The sequence below is a fragment of the Eleginops maclovinus genome, chromosome 4 (genome assembly GCF_036324505.1).
Source record: "Eleginops maclovinus isolate JMC-PN-2008 ecotype Puerto Natales chromosome 4, JC_Emac_rtc_rv5, whole genome shotgun sequence".
Taxonomy (NCBI): Eukaryota; Metazoa; Chordata; class Actinopteri; order Perciformes; family Eleginopidae; genus Eleginops; species Eleginops maclovinus.
Genome location: NC_086352.1, coordinates 32011858 through 32032158, shown reverse-complemented (window position 1 = coordinate 32032158; position 20301 = coordinate 32011858). Strand labels below are relative to the sequence as shown.

The 20301-nt window shown below is 44.0% G+C and overlaps 2 protein-coding genes and 1 long non-coding RNA gene across 6 annotated transcripts in view; 2 read left to right on the top strand and 1 right to left on the bottom strand.

Moving 5' to 3' along the window:
• Window positions 1–9843, top strand: part of dpy19l3 (dpy-19 like C-mannosyltransferase 3) — a 73687-nt gene extending 63844 nt beyond the window's left edge. For 3 of the 4 annotated variants that reach the window (XM_063881707.1, XM_063881708.1, XM_063881706.1), the window contains 2 exons: window positions 1508–1666; window positions 2873–9843. In XM_063881707.1, the coding sequence (XP_063737777.1) occupies window positions 1508–1666; window positions 2873–3085 (372 nt within the window). In that variant the 3' untranslated portion in view covers window positions 3086–9843. The remainder of the gene's footprint in view (window positions 1–1507; window positions 1667–2872) is intronic. The other variant, XM_063881709.1, reaches the window with a different exon arrangement.
• A 3384-nt stretch (window positions 9844–13227) lies between these two features.
• si:ch211-186j3.6 (neural-cadherin) overlaps window positions 13228–20301 on the bottom strand; it is a 357101-nt gene continuing 350027 nt past the window's right edge. Inside the window, 2 exon segments of the mRNA XM_063881691.1 lie at window positions 13228–13758; window positions 13760–13858. Of these exon segments, the coding sequence (XP_063737761.1) occupies window positions 13228–13758; window positions 13760–13858 (630 nt within the window).
• On the top strand, window positions 19034–19775 carry LOC134863292 (uncharacterized). The gene is made up of 2 exons (XR_010165649.1): window positions 19034–19289; window positions 19723–19775. It is a non-coding gene; the product is annotated as an uncharacterized LOC134863292 (long non-coding RNA).

Sequence of the window (20301 nt, the reverse complement as noted above, 5' to 3'; positions counted from 1 at the left end):
GCATTTTCAAACATCGGTAATGACCTTTATGATACTGCAGTTATTTCCTGGTCTTAATTTGTGTGTCACTACAAATAATTCATTTGTGGGCAAAGAACAATTATTTTTGTGGCCTCTGTCTTTTTCTACTTTTGGAATAAGTACACATACCCAGCAGGCATTCATTCTAAATTACGAAGCAACTGTTTATTTAAAAAAAAAGTGTACTGTAGCACACTTATACTGGGTCCTAAAGCCGCTGAAACATGAACTGTGGGTATTTCTGGGGTTTGTTTGTCTGTATATCCCAAATGTCCTTGAAAAAAACATAACTTACAGAGCATTAGTCAGCCGCCCAAAACCACTTGCTATCTTGCCTGTTGCCTTTATTTGGTAAGTTGTTAAGTCATATAAACTACAGTGTGTGTTTCTGGCGTGGGGATTGGTCCTTGTGTTACCTTTGATCTTTACTAACCTGTTATAAAATGTACATATACACTTCAATAAATGTGTGTCACTCAATTATTAACCATATTTTCAGAATTTAAAACACAAAACTTAATATCCAAAACTCTGAAGTGTCATGAAAATGCAAACACAACCACGAAGGAATCATAACAAATATGTTAACAATTTAGGTACAGTATGTAGAAGTTAGTTTCCTCTATTTGATCACTTTATTGTTAATTCACTTTTTCACATCTGTTGACCATAAGAACAATACAATCAGACGTATCCTTTCAAAGTTAAAGTATACAATATGAAATTTCAATAAGATACACTACATTTGAAACCTTATTATATTTCTACATGTTTTTGGGACATATCCTAAGAACAAAAATCCATTTTTTATTTATTTAAATAAGCTAGGTATGGCTGCTTAAATATTAGTACGTAAGCATTGCAATTTTGGACATGGAAGTATGTTAGGCTAAAAAGGTTTACCTGTACAGGATGGTTAACAGAAAGTTGTTGACCTTTATATTTGTCCATGGCATTGCAGGATTTCTTGAGGGCAGTTTATCACTCACATCGAGACATTTTAATGACATGGCAAAGTCTATGAAGTGCAAGAAACAGGGAGAGATTTCATCATTCCTTTTCCATTTTGACACTCCAGCCCTCTTTCAAATTAAAACCTATTTACAACATGCTGCTGGGCCGAGTTTGTCCCATTCATTTCTTATGTTGTTTATTTATTTATTTTTGTGGCAAAAAGTTTAATTTCATCAGCCACAAATATAACATGAACCGTAACAGATTTCAGAAGGTTTATTACTCAGCCGTGTTTAACAATTTAGCTTGTTGTTCTCCTACGGATTCTGTTTTCAATTTCCGTAAACCTGTCACAAATGAAACCGACTTTCATCAAAACTGTAATTCAGAAAATAAATGTGTCTGGTAGTTGAGTTCCATCAGAGAGGTTTTTCTCCTTTCAAAGATGCTGGGAGTTAAATCAAAACGCAGGATGATCTTCAGAAAGCAATCCTCACAATCTTACGCAGATCTCTTATGTGTGTGTGAGCAGGTGTATCAGGTGTACGCTCGGCGCTCCCCGGAGGAAGTCTACGACATCATGAAGGCCATCGGGGCCGACTATGTGGTGCTGGAGAACAGCATCTGCTACGAGCGGAGGCACAGGAGAGGCTGCAGACTGCGGGACCTGCTCGACCTGGCCAACGGACATGTGGGTGGCATTTATATACCGTGACTCATTGTGACTGCGCGACAACTTCCCTGACCGGGGTGAAAGCTTTCAGCCTCCACAAAAGATCAATAGTTTCCCTTTTTGTCTGCGCGTCTGTCTCTCACTGTGTTGCGGTTGCTATCTCTCCTTATTTTGATGTCGGGTGCTGGCTATTTGGATTAGCAGAGGCGAGACAAGCTTCCGTCTGGATGTCTGGCTGTAAGACATTAAACACAACGGCACTGTGCTCCTGTTTTGACGGCGTAAATGTCACACAGCATCTGACATCTTGACAGCTTTATTGAACAAATGCTGTTCTTTTTGTACCTATTTTTGTCTCTGTCTTTTCTTTATTCTCTTCCGATTTTGTACAACATTTGGCCTTTGTTTTCTTTCTTTCTTTTCAACCAGATCCTTTATAGGTAGTTTCAGTCTGTTGTAAACAAACCCTGAAGTTAGCTATTAATGAGTTACTTAGGGATTTTTTTCATGGTGTTTCGGAAACATTGCAGAAAATAAGATGTTTGGAAAACAAGGGATGTGCACATTGTCAGCAGTGCGTATATGATTACTTTCAAACTGAGAATAGTACAATAGTCAGGTTTTATTTTTTTAATAGTAAACCAACAAAATAATGAAACTCAGGTTGGGAAAACTTATTGTGTGGATTCTTCAGTTTTATTTATATGTTTGTTTTATTTATTTATTTCGGGCCAGAGGGTGCGTTTATTAGAGATAGAGGGGAAAGTGGGAGCCATAGGACTGTTAAGCACCTGAGCTCTGTAAGTGCCTCCATAAGCATTCATTTGTTTGCAAAACTGCACATTTTGCAACATTCTCTAACTTTTTTATTTCTATTCTGTTATTTCTTTCTCTATTTGTATTGGTTTAATGTCCTATAATATATTCACGTTACATTGTTGAAGGAGCCTGAGACCTCAGTTTTTCATTTCCATATCTACACTCTAGCTACTGTGCATATGACATTAAAAATCTTGAATCTAGAGGGGATGACATTGACAGAAACATTTTGGCGGCCCTTTTGTTGATTTATTTTTCATTTTAGAATCCATGTTTTTCAGTTACAGTTATAAAGTCCAATAAAAGAGTGGTTGAGGCTGCCATATGTAGTTATCCCTGCATCACCAGCATGTGGTGACCTCTTGTTACCATTGGTGCTGACACGCTCCTTCTGTGTTCCATCAGATCATGGACGGAGACGGGAAGAACGACCAGGACCTCGTCCCCGCCACCCACCCTCGATTTTGCGAGGCAGTCAAGATGGACGCGGTTTCCTACACCGCTCTGTTCACCAGAACATTCCAGAACAAAACCTTCCATGTGTACCGGGTCAAGAAGAAACGCACCAAGGGCTCGCCAGAGCCCAGCGCTGCTCAGCAGCCGGACCAGGATCTGTGAGAAAAAAAGGCCATCAGACTCCGGAAAGGGGAGAGACGGAGCAGAAGAAGAGATAAAAGCCCTGAGTCTTCACTGCTCTTCTGTCTCCCCTCTGCGCTGGGCCCAGCTGTGATCATGCCCATTATTTTTTGAACACATAGCTCTGTGAACTGTGCTGTTAGAGCAGAGCGCCGGCTCAGGCTGCGTTGTTTTAGTTAGCAGAGTGTAGAAGCACCTAAAGAAGCCGTGCTCTGGGCTGTTCTGCCTACCACCGCCCACCCTCGTCCTCTTACAGCCCTCCCCCATCTCTCATGGTGCAGAGGAGTAAACACAGGAACAAGTACTAGGCCTGTAAGCGGGGGCCTGAACACCACAAACTAATCATCATCAGTTCCATTTCAATATTGATTATGCACATCGTCATGAAATGAACAAATATTCAGTTCAGTGCTACTTTGAAATACTAAGCACTATTGTTTTCTCTCATACAGGGTAGATTTTGGGTTCAGAGGCATCTAAAAAGAGTTGATTTTTATGAAATATTGTTTTTATGTCATCAGAATTCAATTAGCTTGATAACGTTAAAACGTAATGATTGACATTGAAATACACAATACAAACGAAATCTAATCATCATCCACAGTACAATAAGCCTATTAAAGGAACCCATAAAAAGGAAGGAATAAATAAAAGATGAATCAAGCTTTAGTTTTCTTAGATGGCCATAAAAGTCTTTTTTGGAAAGTGCAAGTTGCAAAAGACTGATATCAGTAATAAATTGAGCAGACATTAGAGAGCAAATAAGAGCTCAAAATGTGTCTGTACACTTTAATGTGCTATATTTGAACACTGTTGATTCAAACTGAAGCAGCTATGGATGAGTTAAAGGGAATAAGGAAATGCTCTGACTTCTATATGTTCTACTTTGTCAAAACAGTTCCTATTTAACGTGCAGTTTGATAAGCTTCTTTCCTAGCTTTTAACTGCAATATTTCAGTGTTCACGGGAATGGGTCTGTCTGTAAGCGGTCTCAGTAGCTGCTACAAAAGGGCAAAGCAAATTAAAGTGTGTGTTTTTGAAAAGTATTTGGTTCTAGACTACTTAAGGTAGGGCGACCAGATTTGAGGTGGCGAAAAAGAGGACACTTGCGGTTGTTGGGGGGTGGGGGGAAGCGCCAGTCAATTTAAGTACACGCTTAATGGTCCTAACAGTGAAAGCCGGGCGTTTTCATGAATTTATAAAACCCCCCACTTGCGATTGTTGGGGGGTGGGGGGAAGCGCCAGTCAATTTTTAATGGTCCCAACAGTGAAAACCGGGCGTTTTCATGAATTTATAAAACCCCCCCGGACGCTCCGGACATGACGTAAAAAGAGGACATGTCCGGGCAAAAGAGGACGTTTGGTCACCCTACTTAAGGGGCTAGTTGTGTAACTACTTTACCTGGCAAGCTAGCTGCTAAAACGCTAGCCGGGCGAGACATTCTAGCGCTAGTCAGTCACTTGAAGTATAGCTGTTTTCCCTTCCTTTGTACTCTGTTCTTTTGTTTGTCTGTATTGCACGTTCACTAGAGTTTTTCTTGAAAAGGGAAAATAAAAGCTTGCAGAAATCTTGCTAGCTACTAGCTTGGTTGCTAATGGGCCAATTTGCATGTATCATCGACTCCTGTGTTATAAAAGGACTATGGTTGGGAACAGATTCTTCTCTGGGAACAGATTCCTCTCCATGACAACTGAGCAAACTGCCGCACAGTAGTATTTCTGTTTAGACAAATGTCTTGACAGTAACAGACCGTGTAATAGCAGGCTATCCTATGTGCGCTCCGCTGTGTATCATTGAGGAAAATCAACCATTAGCTTGACTCAGCCGGGACTTTGTTGGCACGTTTTTTGCTCAGAAGTTGTGTCCCCGTTGTGAAAGATTGTATCAATTGCCCTCCGAACACAAACCGGAAATAACGTTGTTAGCTTCAATTCCTCCTGGGTGGCAACCGTCTGCTCCGCCGCTTGAAAGTGTTTCTGCTGTAAAACTGAGGTCAAAGCTGGTACCAAGTGATATTTGTTGTTGTTGTGCTTGCTGTCGGCTCTGTGATTCTCATCAGCGGCAGCCTCAACCTTTTTTCACTCTTTCTTCTCATCTCACACACACACACACACACACACACACACACACACACACACACACACACACACACACAGAGATGAATAATGGAAGTGGTGGTGAGGAAATTGCAGCAGGCTGACAACGGCGCTGATTCCCCGCCGCAATCCAAAATAGTTCGTGATGGAGAGAGAGAGGGCGGGCAACACTTGCATATCAAACTGAGGCTTTGTGGTTGGAAAAGAAAAGGGGGGGGGGGGCTCATGTTTAAACAGCAGCAGAGAGCGTATCAAAGCGTGGATACACAATGATCTGAACCACTTCCTCTTTCTCTTCTTTTGAACTAAAGGGAACGTGGAGGAGAGGAGGTGATTGAAAGGCTTGTTGGTAATTATTGAGGTAGGCCAGTCGGAGCTTCCTGCTACAACGAGGTGCGACACACACACCCCCACACACCCCTCCCGCATCTGTCTATATTGGTACACTTGTTAATAACAACCTCTGTCTGTGATAATCCGCACACTCCCGCGCAATTGTTGTTTTGAAAGTGTTGTTGTTCGTTAACCACCTCAATGTAATGCATACCAATAGGATCAGTGTGGCACAACATCACTTGCCCCCCCCCCCCCCATCGGTCGCCTTCACATTGGAAGTTTAATTTAGGAGATGTCTGATTGCTTTATTTGAGAGCGAAGTGATTCCATTATGGTTGCTTAATAAGAGTGTACTAATGTCATTTTTTCCCGCAATTCTTAATTTCCATACATATTGGGATTAGCAGTTCATTCGGAGGCACGCTGTCTGCATATGCTTTTCTTAATTAAGAAGGGATGAGGAAATCCATTAACTTGTGTGCATATGCAGAATTCAGCTCAACGCTTCATTTAGGCTCGTTTTTAGAGAACAATTCGAAACAAATATGGCTACTTGAAATCATATTTCTGCTTGGGAAAGGAATAGAGTGTGAGAATAATAAAACAGTCACTACAGGGTTTTCTTTACAATGACGCTTTCACTCCTGGGTCTGAATTTCTCAATTTCAATTTTCCATTAGTATTTGTATCTAGCGACTATAAGGTATGTGGACACCCTCTTATTGTGCTTGCTTTGTTGAAACAATTTCACCAAAAGGATTTTTTCTTTTCCTTAAATATTGCAGTTTGTGGATGTTATTGTGATTTTTTTCATTATTATTGGTGTTTTTACTATTATACTTATATTTATTTCTGCTGCGGTGAATAAAAGTCAGCAGGTGGAAAGTTGTAGTTTGAAAAAACAAAGTCTGATTTACCCAGGATTGCTAGCAAATTAGTCCTTCCAGAGTTGTTTTGGTGTTTCATCCACACCCAATGGCCGCCAACCTCCATTCTATTCCCTCCAATAGAGAAGAATTGAAAGTAAATGAATAATATGACCAATTAGTTTTGCCCCATTATCCAATATCCGCCGAACATTGTGACACTAAATGTTAGTCTTCAGGCAGACAAATAAAAAAATAAATATGAAAGGTCCCCTATTATACTCTTTTTTAACAATATATCACAGGTCTCATATATACAGAACATGTCTCTGATTGGCTGAAACACCAAACAGATAATTGTAGCATGCCATAAACCCCTCTGTTGCAGTCCTGTTCCACAGGTGCTGATTCTGTGTTTGTAGCTTTAAATGCTAATGAGCTGCTGCTGGCCACAATGGTGCTATAGGAAGAGACTCGGGTGATAAGGTGGGTGTTACCTCAGTTGGTTAATGGCTAATGGTTACACAACCCAAAAAAACTTGTTGACATCACAAAGTGGCCAATGATGGTCTTATTTTCAGAAAGGTTTTTATATAGATGGATCAGGATGAAAAAAGAGAGAATATTTTTTCTTGAAACTTTCCGAATCTGTTAACACAGATTGGACACATGTTAATGTATAAAGTCAGTCAGTCTCGGCAACTAACTCTGTCCAGATGTTAGTCAAACTGTGTCAAATTGAACATCTTGCAAATGCCTGAGTTAACACAATCTGTTGGCATAATAAAATAGAAATACATTAGGCGATGCCAACTTAGGACACAAGAAGTGTACACCAATTCATATGCATTCATTCAATGCATATTTAGTTATAGAACACCTTTAAAGCAGTGGTTCTCAACTGGTGGGTTGCAGACCCATTTTGAGTGGGTCGCAGTTATGCAAGTGAAAAAAAAAATCACGGAAAAAAGTCAAACTTTTATTTTGAAGGCCGGAATTTCTGATGCTGCGCATGCAGTAGCCGTTTGACTGGAAATGTTGGAGACCAAAAACGGTTTTGAAAACTGCTGTCACGTAGTGATCCAGGATTGGCTCCAAGTCTGTCTTTTTATTGCATACAAAAAAATATGTTATATATATATTTACTGCAATGGTTCAAAACTTTGGGTCGTGATTTCTTGACGAAGGAAACAATGGGTCCTGGGGCTTGAGCTACGGTGGCCCTGAAGTGCTAGTCGAAACGATATTTCACAAAACACTACAACATTTCAAAAAACACTACAACATTTCAAAGATTACGGAAAGGGTATTCCTTTGGGATAACACTCCTTGTTTGTGATTGGACAGAGCTAGTCAGAGAAACACTGCTGTGATTGGTTGTTTGACAGCGCTACTCTTTCCTGTTTGGTACTACTCAGCTGTGTCTGCACGAATTTTAAACTGATTTGGAAAGATTAGAAGAAGAGATGAAAGTCTTATGGCAATATTTTAACAAAGGTTATGAAGTAATCCTCGACATTTTGTCAACCCATCACGACATCAACATGTCCGTTAGAACAGCCGCGGCCCAGAAAGATTGAATAAAAACCTATTTAAGTGATGATCAGTCTGAAAAATGACCGGATACATCCGTGTATGTCTCTTGACACATCAACCTGTGTGTCTGTCCGGAGAAATGTGTTCTCTCTGCTTAGCTCTGTGTGTTTGTTGGCTTATGTTTGTCTGCCGGACACCGGTACTCATTTCAAGAAGATATTTTGATTGTGATATTAGCAATGGAGCTCATGAAATGTAGACCGAAGCCTGATGTCTGCGAAAGACCGGAAAGACTAAGGATGCAGCAATAAGTGGCACCTTATGGTTGTGGCAAATGTTAGTGTTCCTCAGAAAAAAAGTGCTAAAGCCCAGTATCCCCCCTTACTTTGAAGGCCTGTCCGTGAAAATATAGTCTTACATGAAACCGGTATTTAGTGCAAAAAAGGTTGGGGGCCGCTGCCTTAAAACCCTGAAAGTGTGATTCAACTATAAATTATAATATATATAGTACATATAAAGGGTGGAAAGAGTTCTGTAATGTGTGCATAGGAAAGACGTAGCTATCAACAGCCAATCACAGCAGTGTTTCTCCGGCTAGGTATGTCCAATCACAAACAAGGAGTGTTTTCCCTAAAGGAATACCCTTTCCAGAATCTTTGAAATGTTTTAGTGTTTTTTGAAATGTCTGTGTTTTGTGAAATGTTGTTTCGACTTGCACTTCAGGGCACCGTATTGACCAGTTGAGAACCACTGCTTTAAAGTAAGTCAATAACAACTTCTTTGAGCTTTTAAATTGTTTTTTTAATGACGATTAGCAACCAATTTTAAACATTATTGGTCGGGGGGCTTTGGTCTCATGGCAATCAGTCAGTAAACCTGGCTACGGTGCTTTTTTGAAGTTCAAGAACAAGCCAACACATTTGAGTGATTTCAGTTGAAAACCATGGGTGTAAACACTCTGCCTCCACTGCTTTTAAAACGTTTGGCGGCAGGGATCTGATCCCATTCAACCATGAGAGGGCTAGTGAGGTCAGACACGAATGTTAGGTGAGAAGTTCTTGCTCTCAGTCGCCATTCAAATCCATCCACAAGTTTGTTTATGTCCACCCCGTTCAATAAAGCCTGCCACGGTCTGTGTAGTGTTTGTTTGTTTACAGGTTCTTATTGTAGGGTTTCCGTATTGTTTTTATTGTGTTTAGGGGCATGTTGGTGCTGAAGTTTGTGTAATAATGTTCTTAGATAATTCATGATGAACTGCAGTCATAATGCATGTGCCAGTCTTAGAAAAAAACATTTCACATTTTCTGGAAGATACAGATGGATCCCACTGAGCCAGTGTAAATACTTTGAAACTATTTATGAATGTGAAATGTCCACATGGAGTTTAAGAGTCTATATAGCACTAGTGATGAACTATGGGAACATTGGACAGGCTTTTCATACAGGAGCTTCCTGATACCTTTGGATTGACTGATGTGAGTGCACACTGAGATAAACGCACAGCCCTGATGCACCTTAAACGCTATAAGAGCCACATGTGACCCTGAAAAGCATCACCTTCACATGAAGTACCATTTCTGTGTTTGGAAATCTGTCAGTAGTGGAAACCTGCATCTTATGTGTTTATTAGAACAAATAAATATCGCTATGTATGTCAGTGCCTTGGTCATGTTTTCCATTTTGTTTTCTTAAAAGCCACTAAAAGTGTTACCGCTGTTTTCTACTGCAGGATATTTTTCATCTCAGCAATCATACAAACCATTAAATGTTTACTCATACTGCTTTTAAAATTGTTCTCATACTGAGCATGTTGCAGCTAAGGAGGTTGGAATGCTCTCCAATGCCAGTGTTCATCAACATTAATGTTCTATGGCAGTTTGATCAATAAAAGTCTTTTTCCAAACATGTCCTTGTTTGTCATCACTTTTTTAAAATCTTGTTTTTCAGCGGCAGTCATGACTCAGTACAGTCTCTGGTGCAAACAAATGAATTTATTGAGAAAAAAAAATCAAAGCAAATACAAAACACTTACATAACTGTCCAAAGCTCATCACCGTCATGATGATTAAAAAAGATATGTCTGTTATGTTTTTAATTCTTTTCTCAGTAGCTGCACATTTTTAAATGTCTGTGGCGCTTTTATTAACAAAAAGCAATAATTAAATCTATCTTTGTATTTACAAATGATGTAAAAACATTGACTTTGTTCACAACATGTCTGCACCCGGAACACAACATTAAAAGCTGCTTTATGGTACAAATGAATGGTGTCGCTACTCCCTGCTGCAGAGGGAGAAGCATAGAAAGCCTCCACCCTTCCTGCAGAGGAATACAAAAAAAAAACAAGCATCTCCCTCTAGGAAATCCCCACTGTCTTTAAAAAAAGAACAAGCCTGTGTGTCTTACTTTCAGGCATCATCCCCCAGTGTGCTGCACCCTCACCCCCACCACTGAGGCTCTTATTTTTAAAAACGGTATTATTGTCTCGGCTTTAAGAAAATACAAGTTTCTGAAGAGCTTCAATCTGTCAATCGTCCCCCTCTGTCGCCTTCTTTTTGAAGCTCCTCGCAATCCTTTGGTTGTTTTTTTTTTGTTGACAGCAAGCCATCAGCTCGTATTAGGATAAGTGGCCTGACATGTTTTCACACACTCCTTCCAATCACCTGCTCTCTGCCGACAGAGAACAATAAAATGACGCAGCAGAATACAGTGAGGAGAGCAAGGTTGGCGTTTGGGAGGATTGCAGGGAGACTAGGAGATAAAAAGGAGTCTTATATGTATGCCATTTCTGGTTTAACAAACCATGGAACTCTGGAGGTACTGAGTTTCATTGTACGGTGGCCGACAGGTGCAAACGCGCTGAAACGGCCCAAAACACAACATTAGGAGATATTGCGCTGTATAAAACCAAAAATGCTGCTGGAATCTCAAAACACAACAGAAACAAGAGGATACTAAAAAGTGACGGGCTGTCCACACGGTTCTGTTGCGTTGACGCTTGACGCATTCACTTTGAATGGTGTGACGTCAAGCGTTGCCGAACTGCGTTGTGGTTCCATTGCTTCGCTTTGGCTCCGTTGCTCTCAGTGAAAGTTGAGAAAAGTTCAACATTTCAATCGGCAACGGAAGCGCCATCCAATCAAATCCTGCATAAGCAATATGCCAGTACAAGCACTAGCCAATCAAACCGCGTGTATGTCTGTCCGGGCGGGAGATTAATGTGATTGGTTGTTGGTCGCGTTAACCCCAAGCGCCAGAAACGCCCACCAGCAAGCGGCAAAGCAACGGCACCGTGTGTACGCTGCGTGATGCAGACAGCTGGGACCAGAGCTTGTCTACGTCAGTGATTTTAAAGTTGGCACACTTTCACTTTCGCAGAGTTAGTCTGTTTCATAATTGTAAGTATTTTGTCAGTATATTTGAAATGACTAGGTTGGCTACGTTAGCTAGCTAGCTTACAGCAGATCTGCTATAATATCGGATAAGACTCACGCTATCACATAGTTTAAAAGAAGTCAATAAAACGTACATTTCCGGTAAGTTTTCAGTGACAGTTAGACAACTTTCTAATCCCTGAATGCCAACAAGCGCTCCGGTCCCAGCTGTGTGTGTCTCTTTTCTGTGTACTTTGAACCTGTTGCAGCGTTTTAGTATAAGTCGCCCATGTTTCGTGAAGTTGGTGAATTTTTTTTGGGCATGTGTTTTCATCTTGGTGAAGATGTTTCTTAATTTGCACGTGTTTAGGCACATTTGTGTGTTTTCGTTTCTGTCATTTTTGAAACTGCAGCGTCTTTGCACCTGTCGGCCACCGTACAATGGTGAGACCCTGATTGAACGCTCTTCCCAGTAATCCTATGGAGGGTAAATAGAGTGTCCGTGTCCTGCTTTACCTTTTCCGATGTTTTTACACAAATTATTCCCCAACAGCAGGAAGTCTGTTTTTATTGTCGACATAAGACCCATCAAGCTTATGTGAAAAGGAAGCCAAACAAGAGGAACACTTGCTGGCAATTCGCAGCTTGGATAATAACCGCATACTTATTATTTCCCTCCAATTTTCAGTCAACAATCAAAAAGAGTGTGTGGTAATTTAGCAAAGGACAATGGATAAGTGTATGGCACAGGTATCTGCTCTGCTCTTTCCGTCTGTTGAGTAGTCACCTTGACGTATTTTGTATTCTACCGTGCAATCGTCTGGTTAAATAGTGTCTCGCAGACGCCACATTTGGTATGCCTGAGGAGGAGCGTACGCGCCACAGAGCAACAGAGTGAGTATTTCCTCTCTCCCGCAGTCCGCACGTCCGCTTTCATTTCTTTGTAACAAAGCCGTTTGAGTTTTCTGTGCGCCCTCCCTCGGGTGAGGAGGAACGCGTGGCGGAGGAGCGTGAATGAGAATAGGAAATCACATGAAGACGAGGGTGCAGTAGTAAGTGGAAAGCTTGATGTCTTACAACCCACGCAGCGTTGAAACACCCAACCAATACAGAATTACTCAACCCAGTGAAGGACACATTACCAGAAGAAAGGAATACTAATCTCACCTTGCAACCCAGTGCTGGTCCAAGCACTTTTTTTTTTGTGTTTTATCTCGTACAAACATTGACAGAAGCTGTGTACAGCCAGGCAGCGAGAACACAACGTGTTCGCAATATACGAAACTATTTTATGGGCTACTCAGTATGATCCCACTCGTCTTTACTGTCGTGTAACAGTGCAGAGGAGGGTTTATGTAGGAGTGCTTTGTTAATTTACAAAGAATATATATTCAGCGGTAATGTGCTAAAAATATCAAATGGCACTGATTTGCTCAGGTAAAAAAAAAAATATTAAAAAAGGCCGGATCATTTCACATAACACTCATCCAGAGCAGCGAACAACGAGTGTTGGAGAAGAAGAAAAAAAGGGAATTTGGGGTTTAAGTGACTGGAACAGATTTTTGTGACGGTGAAGCTAAACTCCGTCATGATGAGTAGACCGGCAAGAGAACCTGACTGGCAGGTTTGATAACGTCTGCTCCTGCACAAATGTCCTGTAAGGGAGACAGGCTCTTTGCACGGGGACACTTTCCTTTTGTCTGTCAGGCCCCCAGGTTGATTGACGGGGCTTATCGTCCTGTGAAAGCAGAACAGCGACTGAGGGGGGTTGGGGTGGGGGGGGATTGGGGGGGGGGGGGTGGGTATAGCGATTCTGTCCATCAGTCAGTCTCTCACTGTTTTCCCACCCTCGGTTGTCGCTAAGTTAATTGATTGTTTTCGTTCGGGGGTCCCGTCAGTTTTGGTGTGTCTGAGCTCAGAGGTCGCTGGCCTCGGCCCGCTCGTACAGCGCCCGCAGCTTCTCGAAGCGGGGCCCCCACTCCCCGAGCGTTTCCTCCCTCCTCCCCTCCCCTCCTGCTCCCCCGTCCCCCACGCTCCCTCCATCTAGCCCCGCCGAGCTGAAGGAGCTGAGGGAGCCAGCAGGCGAACCCCCTCCCTCGGTGGAGAACACCTGCAGGGAGTCGAAGGGCCCCGTGTCCGGGTGCTGATCGGCGTCGCGGATGATCTCGCACAGGTAGCGTGCCAGGTCCTGGCTGGAGAAGGACAGGGAGCGGTGAGCCAGCTGGGAGGGGCGGGCCTGGCCCTGTGCTGGGAGTCTGGTCGGGGGGACGTCCCTGCGGAGGCTGGCGGTGTTGGAGGTGGCGGTGGAGCAGGTGGAGGCCGCGGAAGGGGGCAGGGTGGTTGAGCTTGTGGTCCGGCTCAGCGTGTCCAGCGGCTGGGAACAGGGCGGGGCCGGGGGCGCCTGGTGGAGGAGGTGGTGGTGGTGGTGGTGGAGGAGGGGGGGGAGGAGGGGGAGGGTGGTGCAGAGCTCTGGAGCGGCAGTACTGGACAGACTGGGCCGGGCTCGGCTGGAGGGACTTCTGCAGCTCCGCCATGTCGTAAGCATTCTGAAAACACACAAATAAACACGTTCATTACCAACACATAATTTTACAATTTTGAGGTACTTGTACCTGAGTATTTCAATTTCATGCTACTTTATACTTCTACTTATTGAAAACCAATATTGTTGTTAAAAAGGTCCACCGTAATGTAGGGAAAATGGACCAATCAGGGGGCAGTATGCACGTAGGGGAATTCCAGCAGGCTCGCGTAGTCAGTGGGGAGTAAGAGTTTAATGCGAACTGCGAGGAGTTCTGGTTGCCGCATTATTGTGCCTGTTTCTAGTTGACAGTTGAAGCCTACTTGACAGTTGAATGTGTGCGTGACAACTAAAAGTAAGTGCAAACTCTATTGGAACCGTTAGTTTGATAATGTCATACTGTTCTTTACACTGTAAAGGGAAAATGCTAATTCTCCGCTTAGCAGGCTAGTCTGTGGTAGTTATTTTAATGAACAATTTGTAGCGTCTGTTAAGTGCTATTTCAGGTTTGGAAATATGTGTGTAATTGTATGTATATAACCTGATAACTATGATATGGTATAAAAGTGGTTGTAGTGCCCTCCTGTTAATTTAGCAAGCTGCTAGTAAGCTGCATAGGGCAAAACGTGTGTGCATGTGAGCCGTTAATGGCCACGAGGGTTCTGCATGCGCAGTCATACCAGTCCACATGCTGTAGCAGCTACACAGGATTGATTCATCAACGTGGGATAACATACTGTATTTAATGTATACTTTATTCATTTCCTGTTTGTATGGGTTTATTTCAGAACCACACAACTAAGTATGTCATCGAATCTTCAATAAAGAAGACCATTGGAAACTGGTGGTGCTCATCTCATTTGAGTTTAGTTTAGCAGTCCTGACCGACTGGCTGTAGCGCTTCAAACCACATCCGGATCAGAATATTTATACAGTCCTTTAAAATTAGTTTTCCTACATTTCAATTTGGTCCTTCGAGCCGGATTCAGTGAATCACTACAGACTGATGGCCGACCCTAATCCAGAGGGAACTCGTCCCAAGCGCCAGGTGAAGCAGCCCGCACATCTGCAAGACTTTGTGTTCCAAGGATTAGGCCCGGCAAAGGAGCATCCACCACCACCTCCACGTGAAGATCCTGAAGTAGACGAAGCAGCACAGGCATCAGAGGACGTAATCAGTAATTCCTCTCCTATAAGCCAGGCATCAGAAAGGGACCAATTGTTAAAGGAAGAGTGGCAGCTCACTATGGACGGATTAAAGAAAGACAATGATGAGCTTCGCGAGCAATTTGATCACGTACCTCAGCTGACCTCCTTCTGGAAAGAAATGAGAAGGGAGAATGAGGAGCTGCGTAACCACGTGCGCCATGTTCCAGAAATTATGGAGATGCTGAAGAGCCTGTCACAGGAGAACGCTGCTCTCAAGCAAGGATTCCAGCAGCTGGCAGCACCGCCAACACAGCCAGTGACACAGTCTCTTCCAGCATATGCCTCTCAGTTACAAGGAGCATCTGGCCATTCCCCTCATGTTCCAATCAGACCAGAATCGCTGTATGCTCATCACCAGTTTAGTGCCATGTCGTCCCAACAACAACAGTATCCAGTGTCGCCTGTTCCGCAGTACCAGCATCAAGCAATGCCCACCCCACAGTTGGCTGGGCAATTAAGAGGCCTCAGTTTGTCAGATGAGCCACCAAATAGTTCATCACGTTACGGCTTCCAGGTACCAGGGCAGAGAACAAGTCAGCGGCGGTATGCTGAACCTTGGCTCCAGTCATCTGCAGCTCATCATCTGCACCAGGGCCCTGGGCTCTATGGAGAGAGTAGCAGGTTTCAACCACTGCACCCTGCCAGTCGCTATCAGAGCGTGCATCAAGTTGAGGAAAGAGAGAGTGGTCAATACGGGCGGCCTTCTCCATCATATGGCCCCAGTGGATACTCATACACTGACAATGTGAGTTTCGGACCACCTCACAGACCGGTTCCGCCACTTCAAGGTTTACCTACCGGCCCACAAGAGCGGGTGTATAGAGGTCCAAAGCCAAGCATCCCTCGCTTCTCATCCCCAGATCCACGAGAGTTCTACAGGCTGAGGATGGCGCTGGAGAATCTGCTCCCTGATGACGCCACCGAACTGTTCAAATTTCAGATTCTCTGTGACCATTTGAAGTTGGACGAGGCACTATTAATTGCAGATTCTTATTGCAATTCAAGGCACCCCTACACAGACACGATGCATGCCCTGACAAGGATGTATGGACAACCTCATAAGCTGGTCCTCAGCCACATCGCTGAGGTCATGGATGGCCCGAACATCAGCAATGATGATGAGAAGAACTTCCGCCTGTTTGCTCTTCGTGTCCGCTCGCTGGTCAGTATGCTGGGGCAGCTGGGGGCAGAGGGGCGTGCAGAGCTAGATTGTGGGTCACATGTATCAAGGCTACAGAGTAAGTTACCACATGACCTGAAGATCAGCTTTAGGAGATTTCTTCATCCCATGAGAGTAGCCATACCCACACTCTGTGAGTTCTCGACTTGGCTGGAATATGAGCTGCAAGTGCATGAAGACAGCATGAAGTTGCCCAGCTCTTCAAGGCAGGATTCTTCAGCAAAGAAGAAAGAGAACCGTAAAGACACAAGGCCTACAGGTAGATCCACTACCATTCTTCTGAGCACAGAGAAGGTGGACAGCAGTAATACACCCACACCCCAGACATCAGCTTGTCCTCCTCCACAGAAAGGTAAATTCAAGACCTACTGCCCTTACTGTGATAATGAGAGCCACTTTCTCAATGGGTGTAACAAGTTCAAGGAGCTCACCAAGGAGCAGAAAGAGTCGTGGATCAAGCAGAACAACAGATGCTGGCGGTGTGGCCGTAACCATTATGCATCCAAGTGTACACTGAAAGCCTTGTGCAAGACCTGTAACCGGAAACACCTTCTCATCCTCCATGATGTGAATGACCGAGGGAAAGAGAAGGAGGCTGAGGCCAGCACAGCAGAGAACTGTCTGGTAAGCACCACCAACGAAGTGCTTTATGCAGATCGACCCGTGTGCAGCCGTAAAGTCTTACTGAAAGTCAGTAAAGTCCTACTAAGAAATGGAGACAAGGTACTTGAGGCGTATGCAGTTTTGGATGACGGGTCAGAGAGGACCATTATCCTTCATGATGCTGCACAACGTTTAGGCCTCAAGGGGGCGCCAGAGGACTTAATTCTCGGGACAGTGAAACAGGACCAACAGGTGCTTCATGGGGCGGCGGTGTCCTTCACAGTAGCTTCAGTCACAGAACCCCAAAAGGAGTACAGCATCCGTGGTGCTTTCACAGCAGAACTACTTAGCCTGACAGAGCACACCCACAATACCAGCACACTGCAGCAGAAGTACAAACACCTGGCAGGATTGCCTCTTCAGCCACTTCACAAGGTACAACCAGTTCTCTTAATTGGATCTGACTGCCCACATCTCATCACACCCATAGAACCTGTCCGTCTGGGTCCCCCTGGTGGTCCGGCAGCGGTGAAGACCCGTCTGGGGTGGATGCTGCAGGGTCCAGCTCATGAATTCAGACGAGGGTTGAATCAGCAACACTGGCCGGAACAGCCACCGCTGGACAAGCAAGCTGAACAAGATGGTGAGTTGAAGCAGTCAGTCATCTGCGGTCTGACAACCACTAATCCATCATTGCCAGACCCACAGAAAGCTGACTCCCTCTGTGAGTTCATCACTGCTTGTGTACACCAGTTGTACGGGGCGGCCGACCTCACAGAGGCTTTACCCCCGGACGCTCACCAGAGAGCTGAAGAAGCAGCCCTTCTTCAAGCACAGAGAGACTCCTTCCCAACAGAGATGTCCCAGTTGAGGTCAGGGAAGCCTATTTCAGGGAGTAGCAAGCTGAGTTCTCTTTGTCCAGAAATAGACAGTGCTACTGGACTGCTCCGCGTGGGAGGCCGCCTTAGGCGATGCAGTGAGCTAGAACCCGACGCAGTCCACCCAATCATCCTCGAACCTAAGCACCCTCTGACCCGGCTGATCATCAAGGATTATGATGAGCAACTGTTCCATCCAGGCACAGAGAGGGTTTTCGCTGAGGTGAGGAGAAAGTACTGGGTGTTAAGAGGGCGTGAAGCAGTATGGCGACACCAGTTCAAGTGCACTGAATGCAGGAAATGGAGAGGGCGTCCTGAACCCCCTCAGATGGCTGACTTACCATCAGCTCGACAGCGTGTTTTCAAGCCAGCATTCTACTCAACTGGCGTGGACTGCTTTGGGCCCTATCTAATTAAAATTGGACGGCGGAATGAGAAAAGATGGGGACTGCTGTTCAAGTGCATGACTACCAGGGCAGTGCACATTGACCTCCTCGCCAGCTTAGAGTCAGACTCTTTCCTCATGGCAATGAGACGCTTCATCTCAAGACGTGGGAAGCCTCATGAGATTTTGTGTGACCAGGGCACAAACTTCAAAGGAGGAGATCGCGAGTTGCAGGAGTCCTTCAGAGCACTTCAACCAGAGCTCCAGGCCCACCTTTCCAGTCAGCAGGTTCGATTTCGTTTCAATCCGCCAGGAGCACCGCACTTTGGTGGGTGCTGGGAGAGAGAAATCCGCTCTATCAAGACTTCACTGCAAGTCATCATTGGAGCGCAGACCGTCACCGAGGAAGTCCTGCGGACTGTCCTTGTTGAGATTGAGGGGATCCTCAACTCAAAGCCGCTGGGCTACACGTCCGCAGACGCGGCGGACCCCGACCCAATTACCCCCAACTGCTTTCTCTTAGGACGACGAGATGCTTCGTTGCCTCAAGTGGTCTACCAGGACTCAGAACAGCTGAGTCGACGACGCTGGCGGCACAGCCAGCTTCTGGCAGATCATTTTTGGAGGCGTTTCATCAAGTACTACTTGCCAGGCCTTCAAGCCCGCCAGAAGTGGAAGACAGATGCCTCAGATCTTCAACTTGAGGATGTCGTGATGATCGTCGATCCCCAGCTTCCACGGGCTCTCTGGCCTGTAGGGAGAGTCACACAGGTGTTCCCAGGGACAGATGGGAAAGTGAGAGCTGCCAGGGTGGAAGTCAAGGGCAGGACTTACACCCGGCCAGTTGCCCGTCTTGTCCGGCTTCCTGCTTTACCTGATGATAGCTGACCTATTGTGTGACTTGTCTATTTGATGTTGATTGTTGATACAAGTGTGGATGTTGACCTTTTTTGATGTACAAATTAATGTTGTTAATTTGGGGGCGGCTGTTAAAAAGGTCCACCGTAATGTAGGGAAAATGGACCAATCAGGGGGCAGTATGCACGTAGGGGAATTCCAGCAGGCTCGCGTAGTCAGTGGGGAGTAAGAGTTTAATGCGAACTGCGAGGAGTTCTGGTTGCCGCATTATTGTGCCTGTTTCTAGTTGACAGTTGACAGTTGAAGCCTACTTGACAGTTGAATGTGTGCGTGACAACTAAAAGTAAGTGCAAACTCTATTGGAACCGTTAGTTTGATAATGTCATGCTGTTCTTTACACTGTAAAGGGAAAATGCTAATTCTCCGCTTAGCAGGCTAGTCTGTGGTAGTTAGTTTAATGAACAATTTGTAGCGTCTGTTAAGTGCTATTTCAGGTTTGGAAATATGTGTGTAATTGTATGTATATAACCTGATAACTATGATATGGTATAAAAGTGGTTGTAGTGCCCTCCTGTTAATTTAGCAAGCTGCTAGTAAGCTGCATAGGGCAAAACGTGTGTGCATGTGAGCCGTTAATGGCCACGAGGGTTCTGCATGCGCAGTCATACCAGTCCACATGCTGTAGCAGCTACACAGGATTGATTCATCAACGTGGGATAACATACTGTATTTAATGTATACTTTATTCATTTCCTGTTTGTATGGGTTTATTTCAGAACCACACAACTAAGTATGTCATCGAATCTTCAATAAAGAAGACCATTGGAAACTGGTGGTGCTCATCTCATTTGAGTTTAGTTTAGCAGTCCTGACCGACTGGCTGTAGCGCTTCAAACCACATCCGGATCAGAATATTTATACAGTCCTTTAAAATTAGTTTTCCTACATTTCAATTGTACTTTTTACTCCACTACATTTATATTTGACAGTTACTTTACAGTTTCAGATTATTAAAATATACGTACAAATACAAAATATAAATCAACGAATGTGCGTACAAATACAGGTTAAGGTATCATGTAGCAATATATATAGTAAAATCAAATTAGCTCCACTTTTACCAGCTGTGATGAACAGATTAATGCTTCAATAATGATGATCCAGGAATTTAATATGATAAATGAACCATTAAGCATTACGATAAGTTTTACTTTTGGTACTTTACATACTGATGCCAAAACGTACTTTTACTTAAAGAATCTATATTCTGCTCATCTTCAGGTTGATATTTGAATTTAGTTCCTCTTCTGTGAATTGTTTTCATGATTTAATGTTCAAACAGACATACTTTCAAT